The following is a 19,909-nucleotide window of genomic DNA, read 5'->3' as shown; positions in this document are numbered from 1 at the left end:
GAAAAAAAGAATTTTCTTTCATCCTGCACACCAAATCAATACTGCTGATTTTACTCCCCAACATCTTTAAACCCATTCTTCCACTTCCTCTATCGCCACTGCCACCATCTTGTCATCCACTCCAGCCTCACCTCTTCAAGTCTGATGACCAGTCTTCCTTCCATCTGTTTCAATTCCCCTTCCAATTACACTCCACTCCGTAGTCTAAAGGATCTGTGTAAAATTCATATCAATCACTGTGTCAACCTCCTTCTTAAAACATTTCAAAGGATGAACTGCACTTGGAACAAAGACCAATTCTTTACCATGGTGTGGCCAACTCAGTGTATGCTGAGAAGACCAGCATGGCCACAGTTGTGGCACTCTTAAAAGCAGAGCACACTAGAGGCTAATTCAATTTCTGAGGAACAATATCCACTCCAGGGGAAGGCAGCTAGGCAGCAGCTGCTGAAGAAAGCCTGTGGCTGAGACCAAGAAGACTCAGAAATTAGAGAGAAGAAATTGTGGGCTTTAATTTCTTTGGAGTTAAGAATTCTAAGGTTTGGACTTCACTCGAGAACTTTAAGACTACCCATTTACTAATCAACAATTGCCACGTTGATAAGAAGTCCTAGTGTCTCTTCATTAAAGTGAGTTTTCAAAGATAACTTCTGATCCTGGTCTGAGTCATTGTATGAATTTATTTTACAACAATTGCTGATCCATAACGGATTTCAATAAAAGTTTTCTGCTATATCCTTTTCATTTTTTTTATCAAATATTTATTGAGTACCTACTATGCTTCAGGTACTCTCTTAGGTGATGGGGTATCAGTAGTATAAAAAAAAGAGAAAGAGAGAGAAAGATATGGTTCCTTCTTCCAGGCTGGGAAGTGCTCTGAAGGAAAAGAACAGTGTGGTTTGAGAGTGTATAACATGGGACCTGACCTACCCAGAAGGGACAGAGAAAATAAGACATTCTCTCTGAGATCAGAAAGATGAATAGGAATTAGCCTGACATGGCATCTGTCAGTAAAATCTTGGCTAAATGGAATATTCAAGGAATAATGGATTTAGGTAAATTGAAACCTCTAGATTTTAAATTAAATAATTAATAATATTGGTACCTCATTCATAAAGATTAAAATTCCAGTACTTTCATTTCTATTTTCTCATCTTACTGTTATAAACTCTCACTGAAGGTGATTGAGAATGGGACTATTATTTTCTCTGGTTTTGTAGACATTTTCAGGGTTCTATTCTTTGTCCCTCAGCCCTCATGCACACTGGCCCTGCTTCCAGGTGCCAGTTGCTTTGCCTTGGCACTGTCTCTGACCACTAGCATCTGCTCCACCTGCCCATGGGGCAGACCTGAAGGATGACGAATTCACCCTATGCTGGGAGCAACTCTGAACCCATAAATTGTGGGAGTCGGTATATGAATGACCTAGTCCTCCACCTCTTGGGCTGCACCATTTGAAGACAGATGTTCTACTCTAGAACCTAGAGAACTCCAGAAGGATTAAGCTCCCATTGTTCACAGTGATGACTGACTTCATAACACACCCTTTGGTGGCTGCTTTCCTTCCCCGTATCCTCTCTTTATTCCTCTGTAGATGTTTTCTCAGATCACCTCTCTAATGATTAATTTTATATGTCAACTTGGCTAGGCCATGGTGCTCAGTTGTTTGGTCAAACACCACTTTACATTTTCTATGAAGGTATTATTTAGATGTAACTAACATTTAATTCAGTAGACCTTGAATAAAGCAGATCCTCCCTTCATGTTGGTGGGCCTTATTCAATCAGTTGACGGTGTTAAGAATAAAAGATTGAAGTTCCCCTAAGGAGTAAGGAACTCTGCTCTGGATGGCCTTCAGACTTGAGTTCCAACATAAATTCTTCCTTGCATTTCTGGTCTGCTGGCCTGTTGTGCAGATTTCAGACTTGATAGCCTCCAAATCCTTAAAATACATCATAAATCTGTAGCTATATCTATGCAATTATATACATGCAAATATACATACAAAATGTATACATAAACAAATATGTATATACATATATGTATTATATGTATACATGTATATATACATAGAGCTAAGTGACTTAGTGAAGCCACAAAATTTTTTGATGTAGAGCTCAGATGAGCAACCCCATCTCCTCAATGGCATTGTTTCAACTTACGAAGATTTGGCAAATGCTTGCTTTGCCCGCCTCTTCCTGTGTCCATGTAGACACTGTGAGTTGATCTTTTCCTCTGGGCCCAGTCACATCTTCAGAAACTTTCTCAAGCTTCACTCTGGACAGCCTTTTGCAGTCGGTAGGGCCTGGTGTACAAGAAGAGACTGTTCTCCATCCCCCTTCAGACAGCATTCAGAACCTCTCTGAAACACGTAGCCGTGCTTTCTGACTTTGGCAGCAGCTGGAAGAGTCTGACTAGTTCTCCCCGCCTCTGATGCCTCATTGGCAACTTGAAACTGGAATCAATGGTGACTTCTAGCCCCACCCTACCCTGCCTACCCTCACCACATACTTACATGCCCATTCCATTTCCTGGAATTCCCCCCTGAATAACCCATGCCCAGAACACTGAACTGTGATGAAGTGACATTCCCAGAGCCCAGCTGGCACTCATGGTAAAGAACCTGTCTGCCAATGCAGGAGATGCAAGGGACACAGGTTCAACCCCTGGGTTGATTCCCTGGAGGAGGGCATGGCAACCCACTCCAGTATTCTTACCTGGAGAATCCCATGGACAGAGGAGCCTGGCAGGCTACAGTCCTTGGGGATCACAGAGAGTCTGACACAACTAAGCGACTTAGCACACCCAGAGCCCAGATCTGACAGCCCATCCAGAGCGGGGTTCTAGTGTAGACCTGGCAGGAAGATGTGGTACTCAACACTGATGGGCTGAGAAAAGCAACTCAGAAAGGAACAAACAACACAGGGAGTTATTTCCAAGGTTCTCCCTCCTATGACCTTTAGGAGAGCTAAGAAAAGAACAAACTAGTGTCACAGAGCTGATCCTGTTCTTCTCAAGTCCTCACTCATGAGCCTAGAGCTTGTTCAAATATTTGCCCAAGTGCTTACAGATGCTGCAACTTCTCTTGTTATGGACTCTAAGGCCACAGATTTGGGCAAGTGGATTCACAAGACAAACTCAGCAGAGATGGCAAACCCTAGGGAGTTAAGAGCAGCAAAACAAAGGGGGCTGGTGTAGGGACCCCTGGCCCAACCAAGAATCTTCTGACTGCCCCCAGAGACAAGGCTGCCCACGTGGTCTGGGTCACTCCTGGAAGATGCAAGTAGGCGTGGAAACAGCTGGCCCCTCCCCCATCCAGGCTGTGGGTGAGCAGCACACACAGCTGCAGCACATCAAGAGAAAATGAAGAAAATGAAAGGGCTCTAGTGGCAGGTCGAGGGGGACATGAAGATAAGGATAGTAGGAACCTTCCATGAGAGGAAATACTTTAGCAAACAAGGCCGGGCCTCTGAGCCCTTACCGCGCCCTGTCTGACGTGCTTTGATCAGCACCAGTTGAGGCTCCCCATTTTCAGTGGGAAAACCATTCAGCTGTTCTCCTACGTGGGTACATATACATAGTTTGTCAAGTTCACGTTGATGAGACCATGAACAGTGAACCAAAAGCCACCTGGGTCAAAGATTAGGAGACCAGGGTCCAAGTGTCAGCATGGCCACCGACCCCCAAGCTGACACACACAGTGTCAAGGACTGTCAACGTGCCGGGTGATGTCGCAGTAGCAGAACCTCTCTAAGGCTTTGGGTTTGGACAGTCTGTACAGGTCAGTGGTCTGAGCAAATCCTAGAAACAACCCAGTAAAACAGGCAGACATATCATCTCATTTTACACATGAGGTGACTAAGGCTCAGAGAGGTTAATGCACTTACCTAAGGCCACACAGCTAGTTGGGGGTAGGGGGGTCAGAATTCACTCTCAGATCGGGTCTGTTCTCACCTGCCATGGTTTGTCTTATAAGCTTTCAGACAGTGATCAAAAATTGATGCAACAAATATCCAGAAAGTTTTTTCCAGATTTTTCTGTTACATCTTATGGAAAAACCCAAACTTCTTGGCCAATCCAATACTCCTCAAGCACCCTCGGGGCCCTGATTTGAGTGCTGACTGTGAGAAGGCATGGTAAAGGAGATACCACAAGGTCTCTGTTTTCTGGATCTGATATTCCAGTGAGGGAAATGTACAATGATCCATTCATGAGAACAAAACAAGTTCAAAATTAGCAAAACCAAGTAAGATGAGAGAAAACTGCAGCAGCATGTCTGAAGACTGGGCAGGCAGGAAAGTGGGAAATTGGGCTGTCCAGATCAGGGACTGGCCTTTGGAGGTGAGGACTCGCAGGGTAACCCCATGACCCCACCTCTTTTGCCAGAAAGCCTCTCCCAGGCCTGGGAGCTCATCCTGGAAGTGGCCCTCAAGCTGCAGGCTGACCTGGTGTCAGGCCAGCGCTGGCCCCTGCTAGCTCCAGGAAGTCAGGAAATGTGTGTGTGTGTGTGTGTGAGTTTGGTTTGAGGCTAAACTCATCCAAGCCTAGTTTATAAAGAAAGAAGGAAAATAAACCCCAGAGATCATGTTGCTGCTCATAGTAAACACAGCTCTTGTTGGGAGAAGAGCTGGCCTTTCACAGGACTCTTGAGGGTGACAGCTGGGCAGGATCAGCCCCAGATGGGGTGGCCCAGGCCCAGGAAGGAGATCTGTCCCAGGTCACCCCATGGGTCATGGGCAGGGTCAGGGTCAGGGTTTCAGTGTCAGTACTGAGAAAGTAGAGATGGAAACACAATCCCTAACCTCCAGGCAAACAATGAAGGAATGTTTCAAATAACTGCCATAGACCTTAATACTTAGAGTAACTTTATTGCCTAGCTATTTTTTGTAGAAGTATCCTCTGACCAGAGACCTCCTTCCCTCTTACTATTCCTATGCCAGCAGTTGCAGCTTGGAGTGTGCAGATTCCTCACTTTCAAGAGGGTCCCTGATCTCATGAAGCTTGGAAAAAGAGGCCAGACATTGCCAGGAGTTGGGCGATGGGGAGAGGGGTGTGACACGTTGGAGGGGGCGTAGCTTGCACAAGGTCATTCAGCCTCCACGTGGCAGAATGGGATCAACCCTGATCTGTGTGGGCTCTTCTGGACCTTCCCAGGGTTTCTGCTTAGACATCTAAAGGCTCAAGCTGACCAAAAGAGGGGGCCAGAGACAGGGTTCTCCTTGGGAATCTGATTTACTTGCCAAAACCAGAAGACAAAAATTCTGTGGTGGCACATCCCCACTGAGTCCTGGACTCCTCCAGTCAGATGGGAGAGCCTTGTGAAGAGTCTGGAGATGTGAGCAGGAGTATGTTGGGACTCCAGTGATCTCAGGAGCCCCACATTCAAAATGCCTGCTGTTGCCTCCTGTAATACCAGGTAAACGCCCCTTGACAGGCTTCACCTCCTTCTCAGGTCACCCAGGTTTAAATTAGTGCTGGTTCTTCCACTGTGGGGTGTCCATGCCAGGGGCAGGGCCTGTAGCAGTGCGTCCTGTGTGCACAGGCCCTCCCAGAGCCATAACTGGGTGACCAATGGTTGAACTCGGTTGAGCGCGGAATAAAGTCCCCTGAAGCTGGTGTCTCTGTGTAGGTGTTAAATCGAGGGCAGTAAACAAAAAGAGAAAAGTCGAACACTACCTCCAGTTGTTTCTGCTAATTGAGACTCCCATCTGCTAGGTGGGTCTAAGGACCTATATGTTCTCTGAATGAACTGCCCAGCTTGGACTAGAACTCTCAGTGCCTGGTTTCAGCCCCAACTGCTCCCAGACTCTAAGTCCCCTCAGGGCAGCTCACTGCTACCCCACCTGAGTCATCCTGCCAGCGGAGGGTGGGCAGAATGGGCAAATCATAATCCCAGATGCCCAGTTAAATTGGAATTTCTGACAAACAACAAATCATTGTTTAGTTAAGCATGACCCATGTGACATGTGGGACGTACTGATAGTAAGTCACGTATTCATTGTTCATCTGAAATTCATATTTAACCGGGTATCTTGGATTTTATCAGGCAGCGCTACTCCTGCAGCCCTCTTGGTGGCTGGCACCTGCCGCCAAAACTGGAGAAACAGTAAAATATCCTGCTTTGCAAAAGTACTGGGGGATAAAATACTACAGGCTACAGCCGCGGTTTTTCTTCCCCTGTGTCATTTCTGGAGGGCGTTTTCACCATACAGAAAGCCTGCATCTCGTGGGATACAGATGAGACCCAGTCCCAGAGGGGGAAAATGAGTTAGAAAGTAGCTAGAAAACAACCCCAGGGAAGCCGAGACCCGCACTTCATCTGCCGAGTCTTTTCTTCTCGTTAATTCATAACACCATCCTTTATATCCTGGACTAGAATTCAAGAACTGTCGGTGCGTGAGTGTGCCAGTCTTCCTAAGGGACTCTCACTCCGCCAACTGGGCGCCCTCCGCGCGTTCTTGGTGCCACAGTGGCCTCCAGTGGTCGATCGAGGAACCGCAGTCGGTCTCCGCCGCCTGCCAGAGCGCGAGGCCGGCCCAGCAACTGCTGTAGGCAAGACACCTCCGCGGCCTGGGCTGCGTGGGAGGATCGCAGCCGAAAGGCACAAATCCAAGTGCGCCACGTGGAAACAAAGCTCTTGCCTGTGGCTGTGAAGCTCCGACCAGACCAGGGTTATATTTCATCTTGCGTGCCAACGTGGAACGCGTCTGGTGACCCAGTTTTACAGTCGTTCTCTTCCAAATGGACTCGGCTTTGTGAATCTTCTTTAACTATCAAGCCCTGATGATGGAAACGTCAAAAAGCATTTAAATAGAGAGAAGACTGGCCTCGGAATTGATTCTTATTCTACCAGCTGGTGATATTTAAAGGGCTAGCTGGGAGGATGTGGGCAAGGTAAAACCACTGGAATGAGGACTCCCACCCCCACCTCTTGCCTCTTACCTCCAACCTAGCAACAGTCTCGCTTCATTTCCGAGCAAGGGCTGCACCGCCGATCCATTATTGGAAACACATGACTCCCAGAACCTTGTTCATTTTCATATATGCAGCTCGGGGCAAAAGGTTCTCTGCCGCAGCTTCCCTTTGATTTGAAAGCAATACAAAGAATAAAGGGAAATGAAAAATATGGCCATACAGGGGCCGGCTCTTGATCCTTAAACACACACACGCACACATACACGTGAATCTTCCAGGTACATACAAAGGCACTTTTCCGAATGGGTGGTCACCAGCCTTTCCCCTTTCACAGTGTGATATTCCGGCAGTGCCACAGCTTTGAGCCGGCCCGTTTGCACATCATTTCAGCTGAAATCTACCTCCTGGGTGGGGAGACCCAAGGAGAGGAGCTGACGCCCTTGCAGCAGCCCTTGCTGGGAGGCCACGGATAACCGGGTCACAGGTGGTGGGAGAAGTGTGTGGACCTGGGTCTGAGGCGGCACTCCCCCCTGGGGTACCTGCTAGTCCTTGGCCCAGAGGCTGCCGGGCTCTGCGCTTCAGCGCCCTCTGGTGGAATAACGAGCTGCCTGGGCGTCCTCCCTAGTCTAGTCTCTCTGAATGCACTGGAGCCTTTGTGCGTGCGTGCCTGCTCAGTTGCTCAGTACTATAGGACTCTTTGGGCTCCTCTGTCCATGAGGTTATCCCGGCAAGAATACTGGACTGGGTTGCCATTTCCTCCTCCAGGGGATCTTTCCTACCCAGGGACTGAACCCGCGTCTCCTGCATCTCCCACACTGCAAGAGGATCCTTTACCCCTAGCACCACCTGAGGAGCCCCAAGATGCCTTTAGTCTTCTTCAAATTGTCATTTTAAAAAATTCTTTTGTTCATTCATTTCACAAACATCAGTTCAGTTCAGTTCAGTACAGTTGCTCAGTCATGTCCGGCTCTGTGATCCCATGAACCACAGCATGCCAGGCCTCCCTGTCCATCACCAACTCCCGGAGTCCACTCAAACCCATGTCCATTGAGTTGGTGATGCCATCCAACCATCTCATCCTCTGTTGTCCCCTTCTCCTCCTGCCCTCAATCTTTCCACCATCAGGGTCTTTACAAATGAGTCAGCTTCTCGCATCAGTGGCCAAAGTATTGGAGTTTCAGCTTCAACATCAGTCCTTCCAATGAACACCCAGGACTGATCTCCTTTAGGATGGACTGATTGGATCTCCTTGCAGTCCAAGGGACTCTCAAGAGTCTTCTCCAATACCACAGTTCAAAAGCATCAGTTCTTCGGCACTCAGCTTTCTTTATAGTCCAACTCTCACATCCATACATGACCACTGGAAAAACCATAGCCTTGACTAGACGGACCTTTGTTGACAAAGTAATGTCTCTGATTTTTAATATGCTGTCTAAGTTGGTTATAACTTTCCTTCCAAGGAGTAAGCGTCTTTTAATTTCATTCCAATCCCAAAGAAAGGCAATGCCAAAGAAGGCTCAAACTACTATCGCACAATTGCACTCATCTCACACACTAGTAAAGTAATGCTCAAAATTCTCCAAGCAAGGCTTCAGCAATATGTGAACCATGAACTTCCAGATGTTCAAGCTGGTTTTAGAAAAGGCAGAGGAACCAAAGATCAAATTGCCAACATCCGTTGGATCATCGGAAAAGCAAGAGAGTTCTACTTTATTGACTATGCCAAAGCCTTTGACTGTGTGGATCACAATAAACTGTGGAAAATTCTGAGAGATGGGAATTCACAAACATGAGTGTGCCTAAAATGTGCCAGGCATTGGGTTAGAGGCTTAGCATAGGGAAATGAATAGAGAATGTCCCTTTCCTGAGAACAAGGTCATTGCAAAGTGACAGAAAGTGTACCTGAGGAGAGGGATCAGCCTGGTGCACTGCCCTGCTGAAGGGAGTGCAAATTTGGGCCTTCCTTTGGAGGCCAGTTTGGCATCAGCTTCTAGATTGTCACATGCATACCTTATATGAGCGAGGAGTCCTGGTTGCTTGAAAGCAGAAAAGATGTTGGCTTTCTTTTTCTTAAGGCTATGTAGTAACTCACAGGGTCCCAGGGGAGGCTGCAGTCTCAGGCTCAGGTAGGGACATAGGTGAGCAGGCAGCTGCCACGACCAGAGCCGAAATCACACCACGAAATAGTTGGGTACTGGTGGCCACCACTTGCCTGCTGTGGGTGCAGAGCCTGTGTGCTGCACCACCATCACCTCCTATGGCCAAATGGGGGGTGGGTGTCTGCCTAGCTGGGTGGACGTCACACACCTGCTCTCTAGACACAAGGGAGTCACAGGGAAGGTGGGCACCCAACATTTTGTGCCTCTGCAATGGCAAGTGGGCTATGCCTTCCACCCAAAAGTAAAGCCCCAAAGATGGTGATGCTGGTGGCCAAAATCATGACAAATGTCCCCCACACACACGTTGACCTGGAAATTCCATTTCTACATTTTAACCATTTAGAATTACGTTAATACTTCACAGGTACTCATTTATCCCACAAATATTGGTTGTATATATTACCATGTACTAGGAACTGGGAGATAAGAGTGCAAAAACGGACACTCTGTGCCCCCATGGAGCTTCCTGGGGAAACAGATATAAATGAAATCAGTCCCAAAGCAAGTGTGAAAGTACAAGTAAGCTGAGGGCTATGAAGGAGTTGGGTGGGCATGATGCCACCTGGCCCAGTCAGAAGCAGCAGAGACGAAGGCTCTTGGGAGGTGAGGGTCCAGCTGGCCCTGAAGACAAGAGGAGGAGGCATCAGGACCTGGAGGCCTGTCTGCAGGAACAAAACCATGAAGTGCCTACAGAAAGGCCAGGTTAAATCATTTCTGCTTGCCCTCATTTCACTGGGAAGCCATTGACACATTTGGAGGTGGTGGTGGTGGTTTAGTCACTAAGCCATGTCTGACTCTTTGCAACCCTATGGACTGTACCCTGCCAGGCTCCTCTGTACATGGGATTCCCCAGGCAAGAATAGTGGAGTGAGTTTCCATACCCTTCTCCAGGGGATCTCCCAACCCCGGGATCGAACCCAGGTCTCCTGAACTGTAGGTGGATTCTTTACCAACTGAGCCACCAGGAAAGCCTGTGAGGGATGTACAAATGGTGACACGATCAGATTTGCATTTTGCAAAGATCAGGAACTGTGTGAACTGGACTGGGGTGCAGAAGGAGCAGGAAACCCAAGGAAGTGGTTATGCATCCAAATGATTGGAGATGGCAGCAAAGACTATATGAAGGTCAGTGCTGGGCAGAGCAGCAGTTTTGGTGCTAACCTTTATAGAAATAGCCCCATGGATTAGCAGTCATGAGAGAAAGGACATACCAAGTTTTCAGGCTTTGTCCTCCAGGAAACAACATCACTTGCTCATATGGAAATGCGTCAGACTTGCATGTCAGAAAGTTGAGGTTGGGGAAGCCCTTAGAGATCATACAATGAGAAAAGCAGGTTGTAAAATATGGAGAAAAACAGGATGCAGAACAAGGTCCAATCATTGCATATATTGTGCACAAGAAGGGCTACATCGAGTTCACTGTGGTGTTAGATTATCTTTGTTTTGTATATTTTCTGTGATAAATATGTAAATACTTTTGCAATAAGGGAGGAATTCAATCTTATTTTTTAAAATAAATTATCTAGTATATATATATATAACTCTTTTGTTATCAGAGAGGAAGCTGAGATGGGAAAATCTCTGGACAGGAAGAAAGGAGTAATCCAATTAATTACTACCATAGAAGCCTTTTGTTGTTGTTTGAAAATGTTCACCTGTATTTGAAAACTCCTTGCCCTCTTGAAAGATTTTTTTCAAAGCTATATGCAAAGGGCCACTCCCCTTATATACCCAGCACACTACTTTAATAATTGAATGTGTCTTCCCCAAATCATAAAAGTTCCAGAGACAGAAGGGGTGTTTCGAGTCAGCTGTGCTCCAGCAAATGATTACCTGCCAGGGTCTCTGGATCTTGGCACTCCTGCCACATGGGCCAACTGACTTTTGTCCTATGCATGCTTCCTATCCTCCCTGGCCTCTTACCACTCAATGTTAGCATCCCTCCCCCAACTTGTGACAACAAAAAATGACTCCAGACATTGCCAAATGTCCCCAAGGGAAGAATAACACATTGAGAACCACTGGCTTAAGTGTTGCTTACATACCTCAGGTGACACAGACCTCACTACACCTATAAGCAAGCTTTTCCAACCCGGAGTTGCTGTTGGAGAGTTCAGCATTTCACTGAGCGACCATCTGTATCCCTCCAGCTTCTTTCCTTGGGGCCAGTAGCAACCGTGTCCAATCCCCTTTCCTGTGATGCTTCTGCAGAGATCAACAAAGTGCCCTGCTCTGCTCCCCATTGCCCCCCGCCACCTACTGCCAAATCTTTTCTTTCCCAAGTTGAGCATTCCTCCTTCAGCTGTCCCTAACAGGACACACTGGGTCTTCTGTGGGTCCATGACCACTCCAGGTCCTCAGTTACATATGATGCTTCAGGTGCTGGCTGGCTGTGGACTGATCACCTCCCTCCTCTTGGATGCTCGTTCATGTAGTCTGCAGCTACGTCACACCAGGACAGCCTTCTAAGCTGCTGGTCAAAACACTGAAGCTTTATGTGACACCGTTCTCTTGGGTAACTCTTCACACCCACACCCTCCCCCTGCCTCATTATGACTACGTTTATCCTTCTCAAATTTCACTTCACAAGAAGTCTGTAACCATGCTTGTCTCAGGAGACAGCAGGGTGGCTAGGGACAGGATGGAAGAGAAAATGAATTGCACACAATGAAGACTGCATACACATCTGTGCTTTTTAAACTTTTTGCTGCATGCATGTATTCCCTGGTCACCATAAACAAGCCAGCAAATAGATCCATGGGACATACTTCACCTGCTTAGGGTCACCCAGTCCATCCAATCTGTCCTGACCCATTTGGAAAGGGATGATGGATCTTCCAGAGTCCTCACTTTCATCCTCAAAGACCTTCCAATTCTTCACTTAAAGTCATCCACAAGGCCAGGTGGAAAGAGACAAGGCTAGGCTCACCAAGGCACTTTTAAATCAAGATACTGAGTGGTGACTTTTCCAGCTGGGACCCCAGGATTCCACCCGTTTCCTTCAAGAAAACAAGTTGGCCCTCCTCTAAGTCATTACTATTGCATATCTGGTTTCCCTAAACAGAGACCCACTGACTGGCCACCTTGCTCGCTTCCTCCTTTCTGGGGAGTCTCTAACTGCAGGGCAAGCTGGCAGAAGTATCACCACCCAGAAAGGTGCTTCTAGAACACTCTGGTGCAAGTCACCCCTCTCACCATGACCCCAGCTCCTGCAGTCACCCCACGGCACACCTGGACTGTGGCACTGAGAGTTGCTGAAGGCCTCATTCATTTAAGGGCAGCAGCAAGCCATCTTGAAGCAGCAGTAAGAATTGCACACACTGGTAATGGCAAATTTATGTGATTTATTCATACAATAACTCATGGTGCACTTAACACACATACAAGGCCACATTTTCAATAGCGTGGAAGAGATTAATTGATAAAACCTGTTAAGTAAATAATGAGTTTTGAATATAAATCACTCGCAAAAGGTTCTGTCCAAAACACTCGAAACAATGATAAATTAGGACAAGGGTTTGGTAAATGTCAGCCTCGGTCCTGCTGCAAACCCTCTCCCCTGCATAAATCCCAGTGCCTATTGCAGGCAGGAAAAAGCAAAAGCCCTTATTAACCCTTGGCCTTTGTTCGCATCCTAACTCTTGCTCTCTGGCCAGTGCCAAGTACACTAGGCCTCATCTTTGTTTCCCAGGGCTCTGCTCCTCCTGCCCGGGCTGTGCCACGTGATCCTGTGCGGGTACCTCATCCAGAGCCAAGCCAAACCACAACTATCTTCTCCAGCTTGGACTTGTCTCCATCAGAGGCCCAGAATCACAGCCCCGAATCCAGAGCCAAGTATGGCCATCGTCTGGTGACTAGGGCCATTAGCTCCCAGCCATCTTGGGCAGGAAATCCTGTTTCAAAGAAAAGCCCTTGAGGGTGGGCTCTTGAGCACATCAAAGACTCGACAGGGAGGCAGCCTCTGCCCCAGCAAGTAAGTACATGGAAGAGACACCCAAGGAGCTTTGTTAGCATGTGGAGGGCAAGTCCCCAACAAAAGTGAGGGCTCTGAGCATCACAACAATATGGTGACCCGAGCGCCCCTATCAGTGACAGCCCTCTCAGCTTCAAGGTCTCATTCACAGAAGAGACTGCCCAGGGTGGGAAGGGTGAGGTTGACAGCAGGTTCAACCACAAGGGGCTGTACCTAAGGCCCAAAGAGACGATGGGCAGAGGCCAAATTGGCAGCTGGCTTCCAGCTCAATGTGAGCCCAGGCCAGAATCTGAGACTCAGAGGAGGAGCTATAACCAGTTGGACTTGGGCACTGGAGAAGTAGCTGAGTCTCATTTGGGAATGGGTACCCCCTCATTCTCACACAGTGAGGTAGGACAGCTTGGACACCTGGCAGGCATCGCTGAAGTTGGCCTGAAGGAGGAGGGCCAGCCCCTTGCTAGAGTCTGGAGAAATCCTGCCTTCTGTAGCCAGCTGAGTCTTATCTCTCAGCACACCCCACCATTTTTAACTGCTTAGAGGTGAGCATGGGCTGGGTATTTGTACACACACGTTCACATCAGTATTATTTGCAGCAGCCAAAAGGCAGAAACACCCCAAGTGCCCTCAGGAATGAATGGATAAACATAATGCAGTCTATCCATGTCATGGAACAGTATTCAGCCTTAAAAAGGAAGGACATTAAGGTACCTGCTACAACGTCGGTGAACCTTAAAGATATTATTCTAAGTGAAAGAAGCCAGGCACAAAATGCAACTAAATGCATGATCTCACTGATATGAGGTTTACAAAGTAATCAAATTCAGAGACAAAAAGTAGAATGGTGGCTACCAGGGGCTGTGGGAGGGAAAGAATGGGCAGTAACTGTTGAATGGGGACAGTTTCACTTTTGCAAGAGGAAGAGTTCTGAGGATGGATGCTGGTGACAGCGGCATAACACTGACTGTCCTTAATCCATGGTGTGTGCACTTAATAATGTGTGAGATGGTAAATTGGACATTATATGCATTTTACTACAGTTTTTTAAAGCATACAGAAGTTGAGAATTTCTGTCAAGAAAAAAAAAAGATTAACGTAGGAAGGGTGGTGCAGTCATGACAACTGTTAACCAAGAACTGCTGGCAATGTGAAAAAGCAGACTAACATTACCTTAGACCAAAACACCTGAACACAGGATTTAATGTGGTAGGTGTCCAGGTGTCTGGAGGTGGCTACTGGTCATCTTCACCATTTCCCATGTCTTCCCAATTTTACAAAATGAGCATATATACTCTTCTGATCATGGGTGGAGAGACAGGGTAAATTAAGTATAAAAATCAACCACAAGAAAAGGAGAGGAATATGAATATTTATTAAATCTCTAGATTGGGATGGGTCTCATGTTTAATAGGAAAAGACAGGGGAAAAATCACATAGGAAAAAAGCAATTTGTTTGATTACTTAAGAAAGCAAAACCCGAAATTTAAAGGCAAACTCACATGAGAGATACAAATGCCCAACAAATGTACACAGAGAACAATGATCAAGGCCATTAATAAGTAAATAATTCAAAGCTCAAATAGGATTCTACTTTCAGCTCTTATTGGGAGGGTGGGAGTTTTTGTTTGTTTTTATGGTCTGTATTATCTGTATGCTTGTTTGCTTTATTTTCAGTTTTACTATCCTAAGGGAGCAGGAGAGGACTAAAATGGAGATGCTTTCAGCAACTTGACACTAAGTGCCAATCCTAAGAGATTAATGTGAAACACACAAAAACATTTTATTCACAAAGTTGCTTATCACAACATTATTTACAATACTGAAAATCTGGAAATTGACTAAATTGCCAATAACTGAAAGAAAGTTTAGGAAATTATGATAAAACTATACAATATACTACCACCAATATAAAGTATCTGTAATAACCACATAGGAATATAGGAATATAAAACTGCATGATAAAGCACATGGTATGATTACAACAATGTAAAAAATTTACACCCCCAAAAGGCAAGATATTTAGTGACTATCTTGGTGTAAAATACTGATGTGTTTTCTTACCTTTTATTACGTTTCTGTTCTCCATTTTTTTCTAAAATTAACACATTAATTTTACAATCAGAAAAAGAAACCCTTTTATTAAAGTAAGGTGTCCACAAGATTCTTCAGTGACGTTCATCTCATCCAAGAATGCAGTCGAGAGAGTTCAGAGCCCTCATCCTCTTGGAAGTAGAAGCATAGAAGCGGGCTGAGGCAGATGATTATGTATGGATGGATGGTGAAGTGGGGAGGGAACAACCTAGGGGCGGGCCGGGAGGGAGGGATCGGCAAAGGAGAGATAGGCACCAGCTCACAGACTGGCCAGCCAAGGAACGGGGCTTTGTGGAGTCAGGGAAGACTCTGACTGCTCAGCGGAGGTCTGTGTAGACCCAGAAGTAGGCACTAACGGTGTTCTCAAAGGGCAGGATCAAAGAGGGATTTCAGGAAGACACATGGATTTTGAGGGGAGCAGGGGAGGAAAGAGGGGGGGAGGTAAACTACTTGGGAAGGAGGTGGGAAGGGCTGGGGTGATAGCAATGGTGGTGGAAGAGGAAGAGGTCAGTTGGCAGAGGGAACTCCCTGCTCTACACTTACATCAAACACATGTGGCTCCTCGCTGGACAAGCCTTTGCGGGCAAACAGGAGAGAATCAGCCCATGGGAGGAACCGGTCAACAGCCAGGTGGATCAGGTCAACCAGTTTAGAGTTAACCTAGGGCAGCTCTGTTCAGTCCACTTTCTGCCACACAGAAAGGCTGTAGATCTATCTCATACGTGTGATAGGGCACTGTGATAGGGTGTCCCAGTGCCCTACCCACACTAGCTCTTGAGCACTTGAAACAGGGCAAGTGAAACAGAGATTCTGCTTTTGAAATGTTGGTTGTAATTTCATTCATGGAAATTTAAAGTCACTGGGGCCTAGTGGCTACTGGTCAGCAAACACGTGGCAATAGTTCTCAAAGGGCACTCTTTGGAGGAGCAGGCTCAGAAGTGCAGGCTCTCAGACGGCCGCCCAGACACCCTGAAGCAGAAGCTGCCCCCTCGTGTATCTGAGCCTCTGAATTAGGGCCACTCAAGATTTCTGAAATCACTTGTCTGGGTTTCAAGTAAACTGCATGAAAGACCCCCTGGCTCAAGTGAAATAGGGATTTCTACAAAGAATGACTAGAGAACCATTCATAAAATGTGTCCAGTTCAGCAGGATTGGAGAAAAGCTATGTGATGCAATGAAAATGTGGTTTCCCTAAGCCAGGTCAAGATAAGGAATGTGGTCAGCTTTGATATGTGAAAACCAGAGGGCAGCTGCTCGTCTGGATGAATGCTAGAGACGTGCACAAGTGGCTCCACCCTGGCATCAGTGTCAAAAACACAAAAAACAACCATCACCTGTGAGCTGATTTAGAAGAGCATGCCCCTGCATGTGAAACGCAGCCGAGTTTCTAAAAGGAGACATTTGTGAAGGGAGGCCAAGGAAAGCTAAGACCTAAGGAGAGAAGAAGCATTCTGAGTCTGTGCCCTCACCGAGAAAAGAGAAGACAGAAGTTCTTCCTGCAGAGTCAGATCTACATGCAAAACGCCCCCGAGCAGACCCAGCAGTGGCTTTGGTCACGCAGGTGAGAGACAGCCAGAATGCGAGTCACTCTGCTCTTTTCAGCACAGTTCAGCTTACAACTTCAGCAAGAGGACAATTTGGAGATTTTCTGATACTAGAATGTGCTTCAAGAAATAAAGAGGAAAAACAATAAACTGTACAGATGATAGTCAACCAGAATTCAAAATAAAAGCTTCAAAATAAAAGCTTCATAACTGTAAAGTAAGAGATAAAGGTAAATACCCTGAAAAGACATCACGAGAAACTGAACTGGCTTGTAAAATTCTGCATCGAAGCGATGTGAGCAATAGAGAGGATGGAGAAGGAAAAAGAAAAGGCTGAGGGACACCATCCACAAAAGCGAAGGCTTCCAGAAGAGAGATGGGATCAGCAGAGAGGAACAGGGCCCTTCACTTCACAAGTACAAACTGTTGGCAGAACACGAAGTCACTGAATCAATTAGAAGACTGTTGTGTCACCATATACGCCTCCACTGTAGGCTTAGTAAAAACAAAAATCTGTATTTGAAATTTTACTGATTTGGAGTAATCTTATAATATCTTGCCTTTTTGGTTACAATGTAATACAGTGCAGTAAATTAATTTGCTGTATTTTGGTTCACAAACATTTACCTTTTAAACACCAAAGCAGCACGTGTAAAGAATTACAAAAAGTTACTTTGATAGAGGACTACTACTCTGTTTATTAACAGAGTGCTTCACTCTTCTGATGACTACTGATGACTGATCAACATGTAGTGAACATGACCTGTGAATATCCCATTATTTTTAAAATGACATAGGCTAAGCTTATTACTACTACCTGCCTTTCCTGGTAACTTTATTTAGTGAATACAGAACCACCATCTGGGGAATTAGAAATCACCTAATATGATATTAATGAATAGCTTTCACAGTTCTCAAAAGAATTTAGAATTTACTAAAATTAATGTTATTCGTAATAGCAACTAACAGTAGACTATTTCCTTCCTGCCTCCTGGATAAATACATGTTTGCAACCAAGAATCTCCAGAGAAGAAGAATGCTAATGGTTTTGAATGTCTCAATTCAGGTGTACAGATACACCTTCAACTATTTTCCACTGTGAATAAAGATGACTTTTAAAGATGGCCTTGGTGTTCAAGGGTCATATTACTTGCTAACAAATTACTGTCTGTGCCAGAAAGTCTCTGAAAAATTTTAACTAAATTTCTCATACATGGCATGCCTCTAGTTTACTTAGCATTATTTATTATTTGATACAGAAATTCCATAGTAATCACCTCATGCATATTTTGTTTTTGGATTTGAAGATTTGCAATCTTGAAAAAGTTAGAGCTAGACTTTCAGGTATTGGCATCTAGCATTATTAAGTTTACATTAAAAAAAAAACCTAGGGTACATGTTGATATAATATTTTGAGTATATCAGGCTAAATTAGATATATTATTAAATTATAAACAAAAGAACCAGGAATTTATAGTATCAAACCTAGTTTGACATGTGGTTACATTTTGAAATGTACTACATTTCACAAATAATTGAAGTATTATATTTCTTGAGTACAGTGCTATGTTCAGTTACTATGCTCTTGATAGCTGAAGCTATGACAATTTCAACTTGCTCACTCTGTGCTTATTCATTCAATAAATAAGCTATGACTGTTACAAAAAAAATAAAAAAGAAAGAAAAGGTTCAGCCCAATTACAATGACAAAATCAAGTTGCAGCTGTTACATATTCTTAGGCCAAATTACTGATGCAGGTTGTGACTCCCTGCCCCTGGGGTTGATTCCAATAGTATGGGTAATCATGAAATAACCAGCTCTAATCCCTTCTCTCACTGGCATTATATATGATCACTGTGGTTGGCAAACTCAAGGCATGAATGATTGGGGAAGGGTTCCACCCAGAGAATCATTATACACATTGTGATCCTGCAAAGGGTCAGAAGCTACAAAATACAGTTCCCCTGCATGGATGTCTGAAAAATTAGCCAGAAACTCCTGGGGATTGAAGCCCACCCACACAGTATACCTGTAGTCTACCGTGCGTATGGAATAGCCCATGACCTTTATATCTTCTAAGCTCGGCTTGTCAGAATTCCACTGAGGAGAGTCAGCGGGCCGAGGGTACTGGCTATAGGCAACCAACTCCCGGGGATTACCACGGACATGGGGCTCCTCTTCCTCACCACGGCCCTCAAAGAGCTTCAGGAGGTTCCGGCCTTCTCGGCACAGCTCCATGTGAAACGAGGGGATGGGGCAGCGTGGAGGAACACGGAGCCCTGCAAGTCCAGTGAGTGTGGGGAAGAGAGAAAGCAGCTCCACCAGGTCCTCAGTTTGCCGGCCTGAAAGAGGAAGCCACCCCGTGGAGCAGGTTACAGCCCCACACGCTGACTTGTGTTCTTTTACAGCATTTAGTTTTAGCCCAAGAGCTTTAGAAACAAAGCCAATTCAGGTTCTCACCCAACAGCAGGGGAGAATAAAGGTGCCCTCAGCTTGCTGGCACTTTTAGAAACGATTTAAATGTAGGACCCACCAGTGTGTGGGTGACTCAGGCAAGGCCCAGACTGCTGGGGAAAGTCTGTTGAGGATAGTCTCACAGCATTGCCTGGCTGATCCTTCCTTTCTGGGTATCTGCATCTCATCCATTTCCCTCTTATTGTTGTGTAATACAAACAACATGAAATTTGCCACTGTGACCAGTTTTTAGTGCCCAGGCTGAGGGTACTCAGGACTTTCCCACTGTTGTATGGCCATGCCCACCACCCAGCACAGAACTCTCTTCACCTTGCGCAGCTGAAACCGTCCCTGTGAAACGACACCTCCAGCTCCTGGCACCACCCTTCCACTATTTGTCTCTGTGTGTCCACTGCTCTAGGCCCCTCACAGACATGGAATCACATAGTGTTTGTCCTTTTGTGCCCTGGCTTCTTTCACTCAGCATCATGTCTTCAGAGTCTACCCGGGTCGTAGCATGCATCAGTTTCCTTCCCTTTTAAGGCTGGACAATAGCCCACTGTATGGATGTGCCATATTTTGCTTATCCATTCATCTGTCAATGGACACTTGGGTTGCTCCCACCTTTGGGCTACTAATAATGCTATGAACATTCTTCTACATAGTTTTCTTGGAGTACCTGGTTTCAGTTCTGTGGGATATATACCTAAGAGTGGAACTGCCAAGTCACACGATCATTCTATGTTTAACTTTTTGAGGACCCACCAAACTCTTT

At 45.8% G+C, this 19,909-nt stretch overlaps 1 protein-coding gene across 2 annotated transcripts in view; it reads right to left on the bottom strand.

The window, feature by feature from the left end:
* Window positions 1-4,898: 4,898 nt before the first annotated feature.
* Window positions 4,899-19,909, bottom strand: part of IDS (iduronate 2-sulfatase) — a 28,528-nt gene continuing 13,517 nt past the window's right edge. Inside the window, exons 9-11 of one of the 2 annotated variants that reach the window (XR_010660392.1) lie at window positions 10,286-10,380; window positions 6,943-7,081; window positions 4,899-6,780 (exon numbers count right to left, since the gene is read on the bottom strand). Coding sequence is in view for 1 of the 2 variants with exons in the window: in XM_065915183.1 (XP_065771255.1) it covers window positions 18,550-19,022 (473 nt within the window). In the remaining variant the exon portion in view is untranslated. Of the gene's footprint in view, window positions 6,781-6,942; window positions 7,082-10,285; window positions 10,381-14,397; window positions 19,023-19,909 lie in introns of those variants that run through there. The other variant, XM_065915183.1, reaches the window with a different exon arrangement.

The sequence above is a fragment of the Muntiacus reevesi genome, chromosome X (assembly GCF_963930625.1).
Source record: "Muntiacus reevesi chromosome X, mMunRee1.1, whole genome shotgun sequence".
In the NCBI taxonomy this organism is placed as follows: Eukaryota; Metazoa; Chordata; class Mammalia; order Artiodactyla; family Cervidae; genus Muntiacus; species Muntiacus reevesi.
Note: the sequence above shows the minus strand (reverse complement) of the source record. Positions and strands in the feature narration are given on the sequence as shown.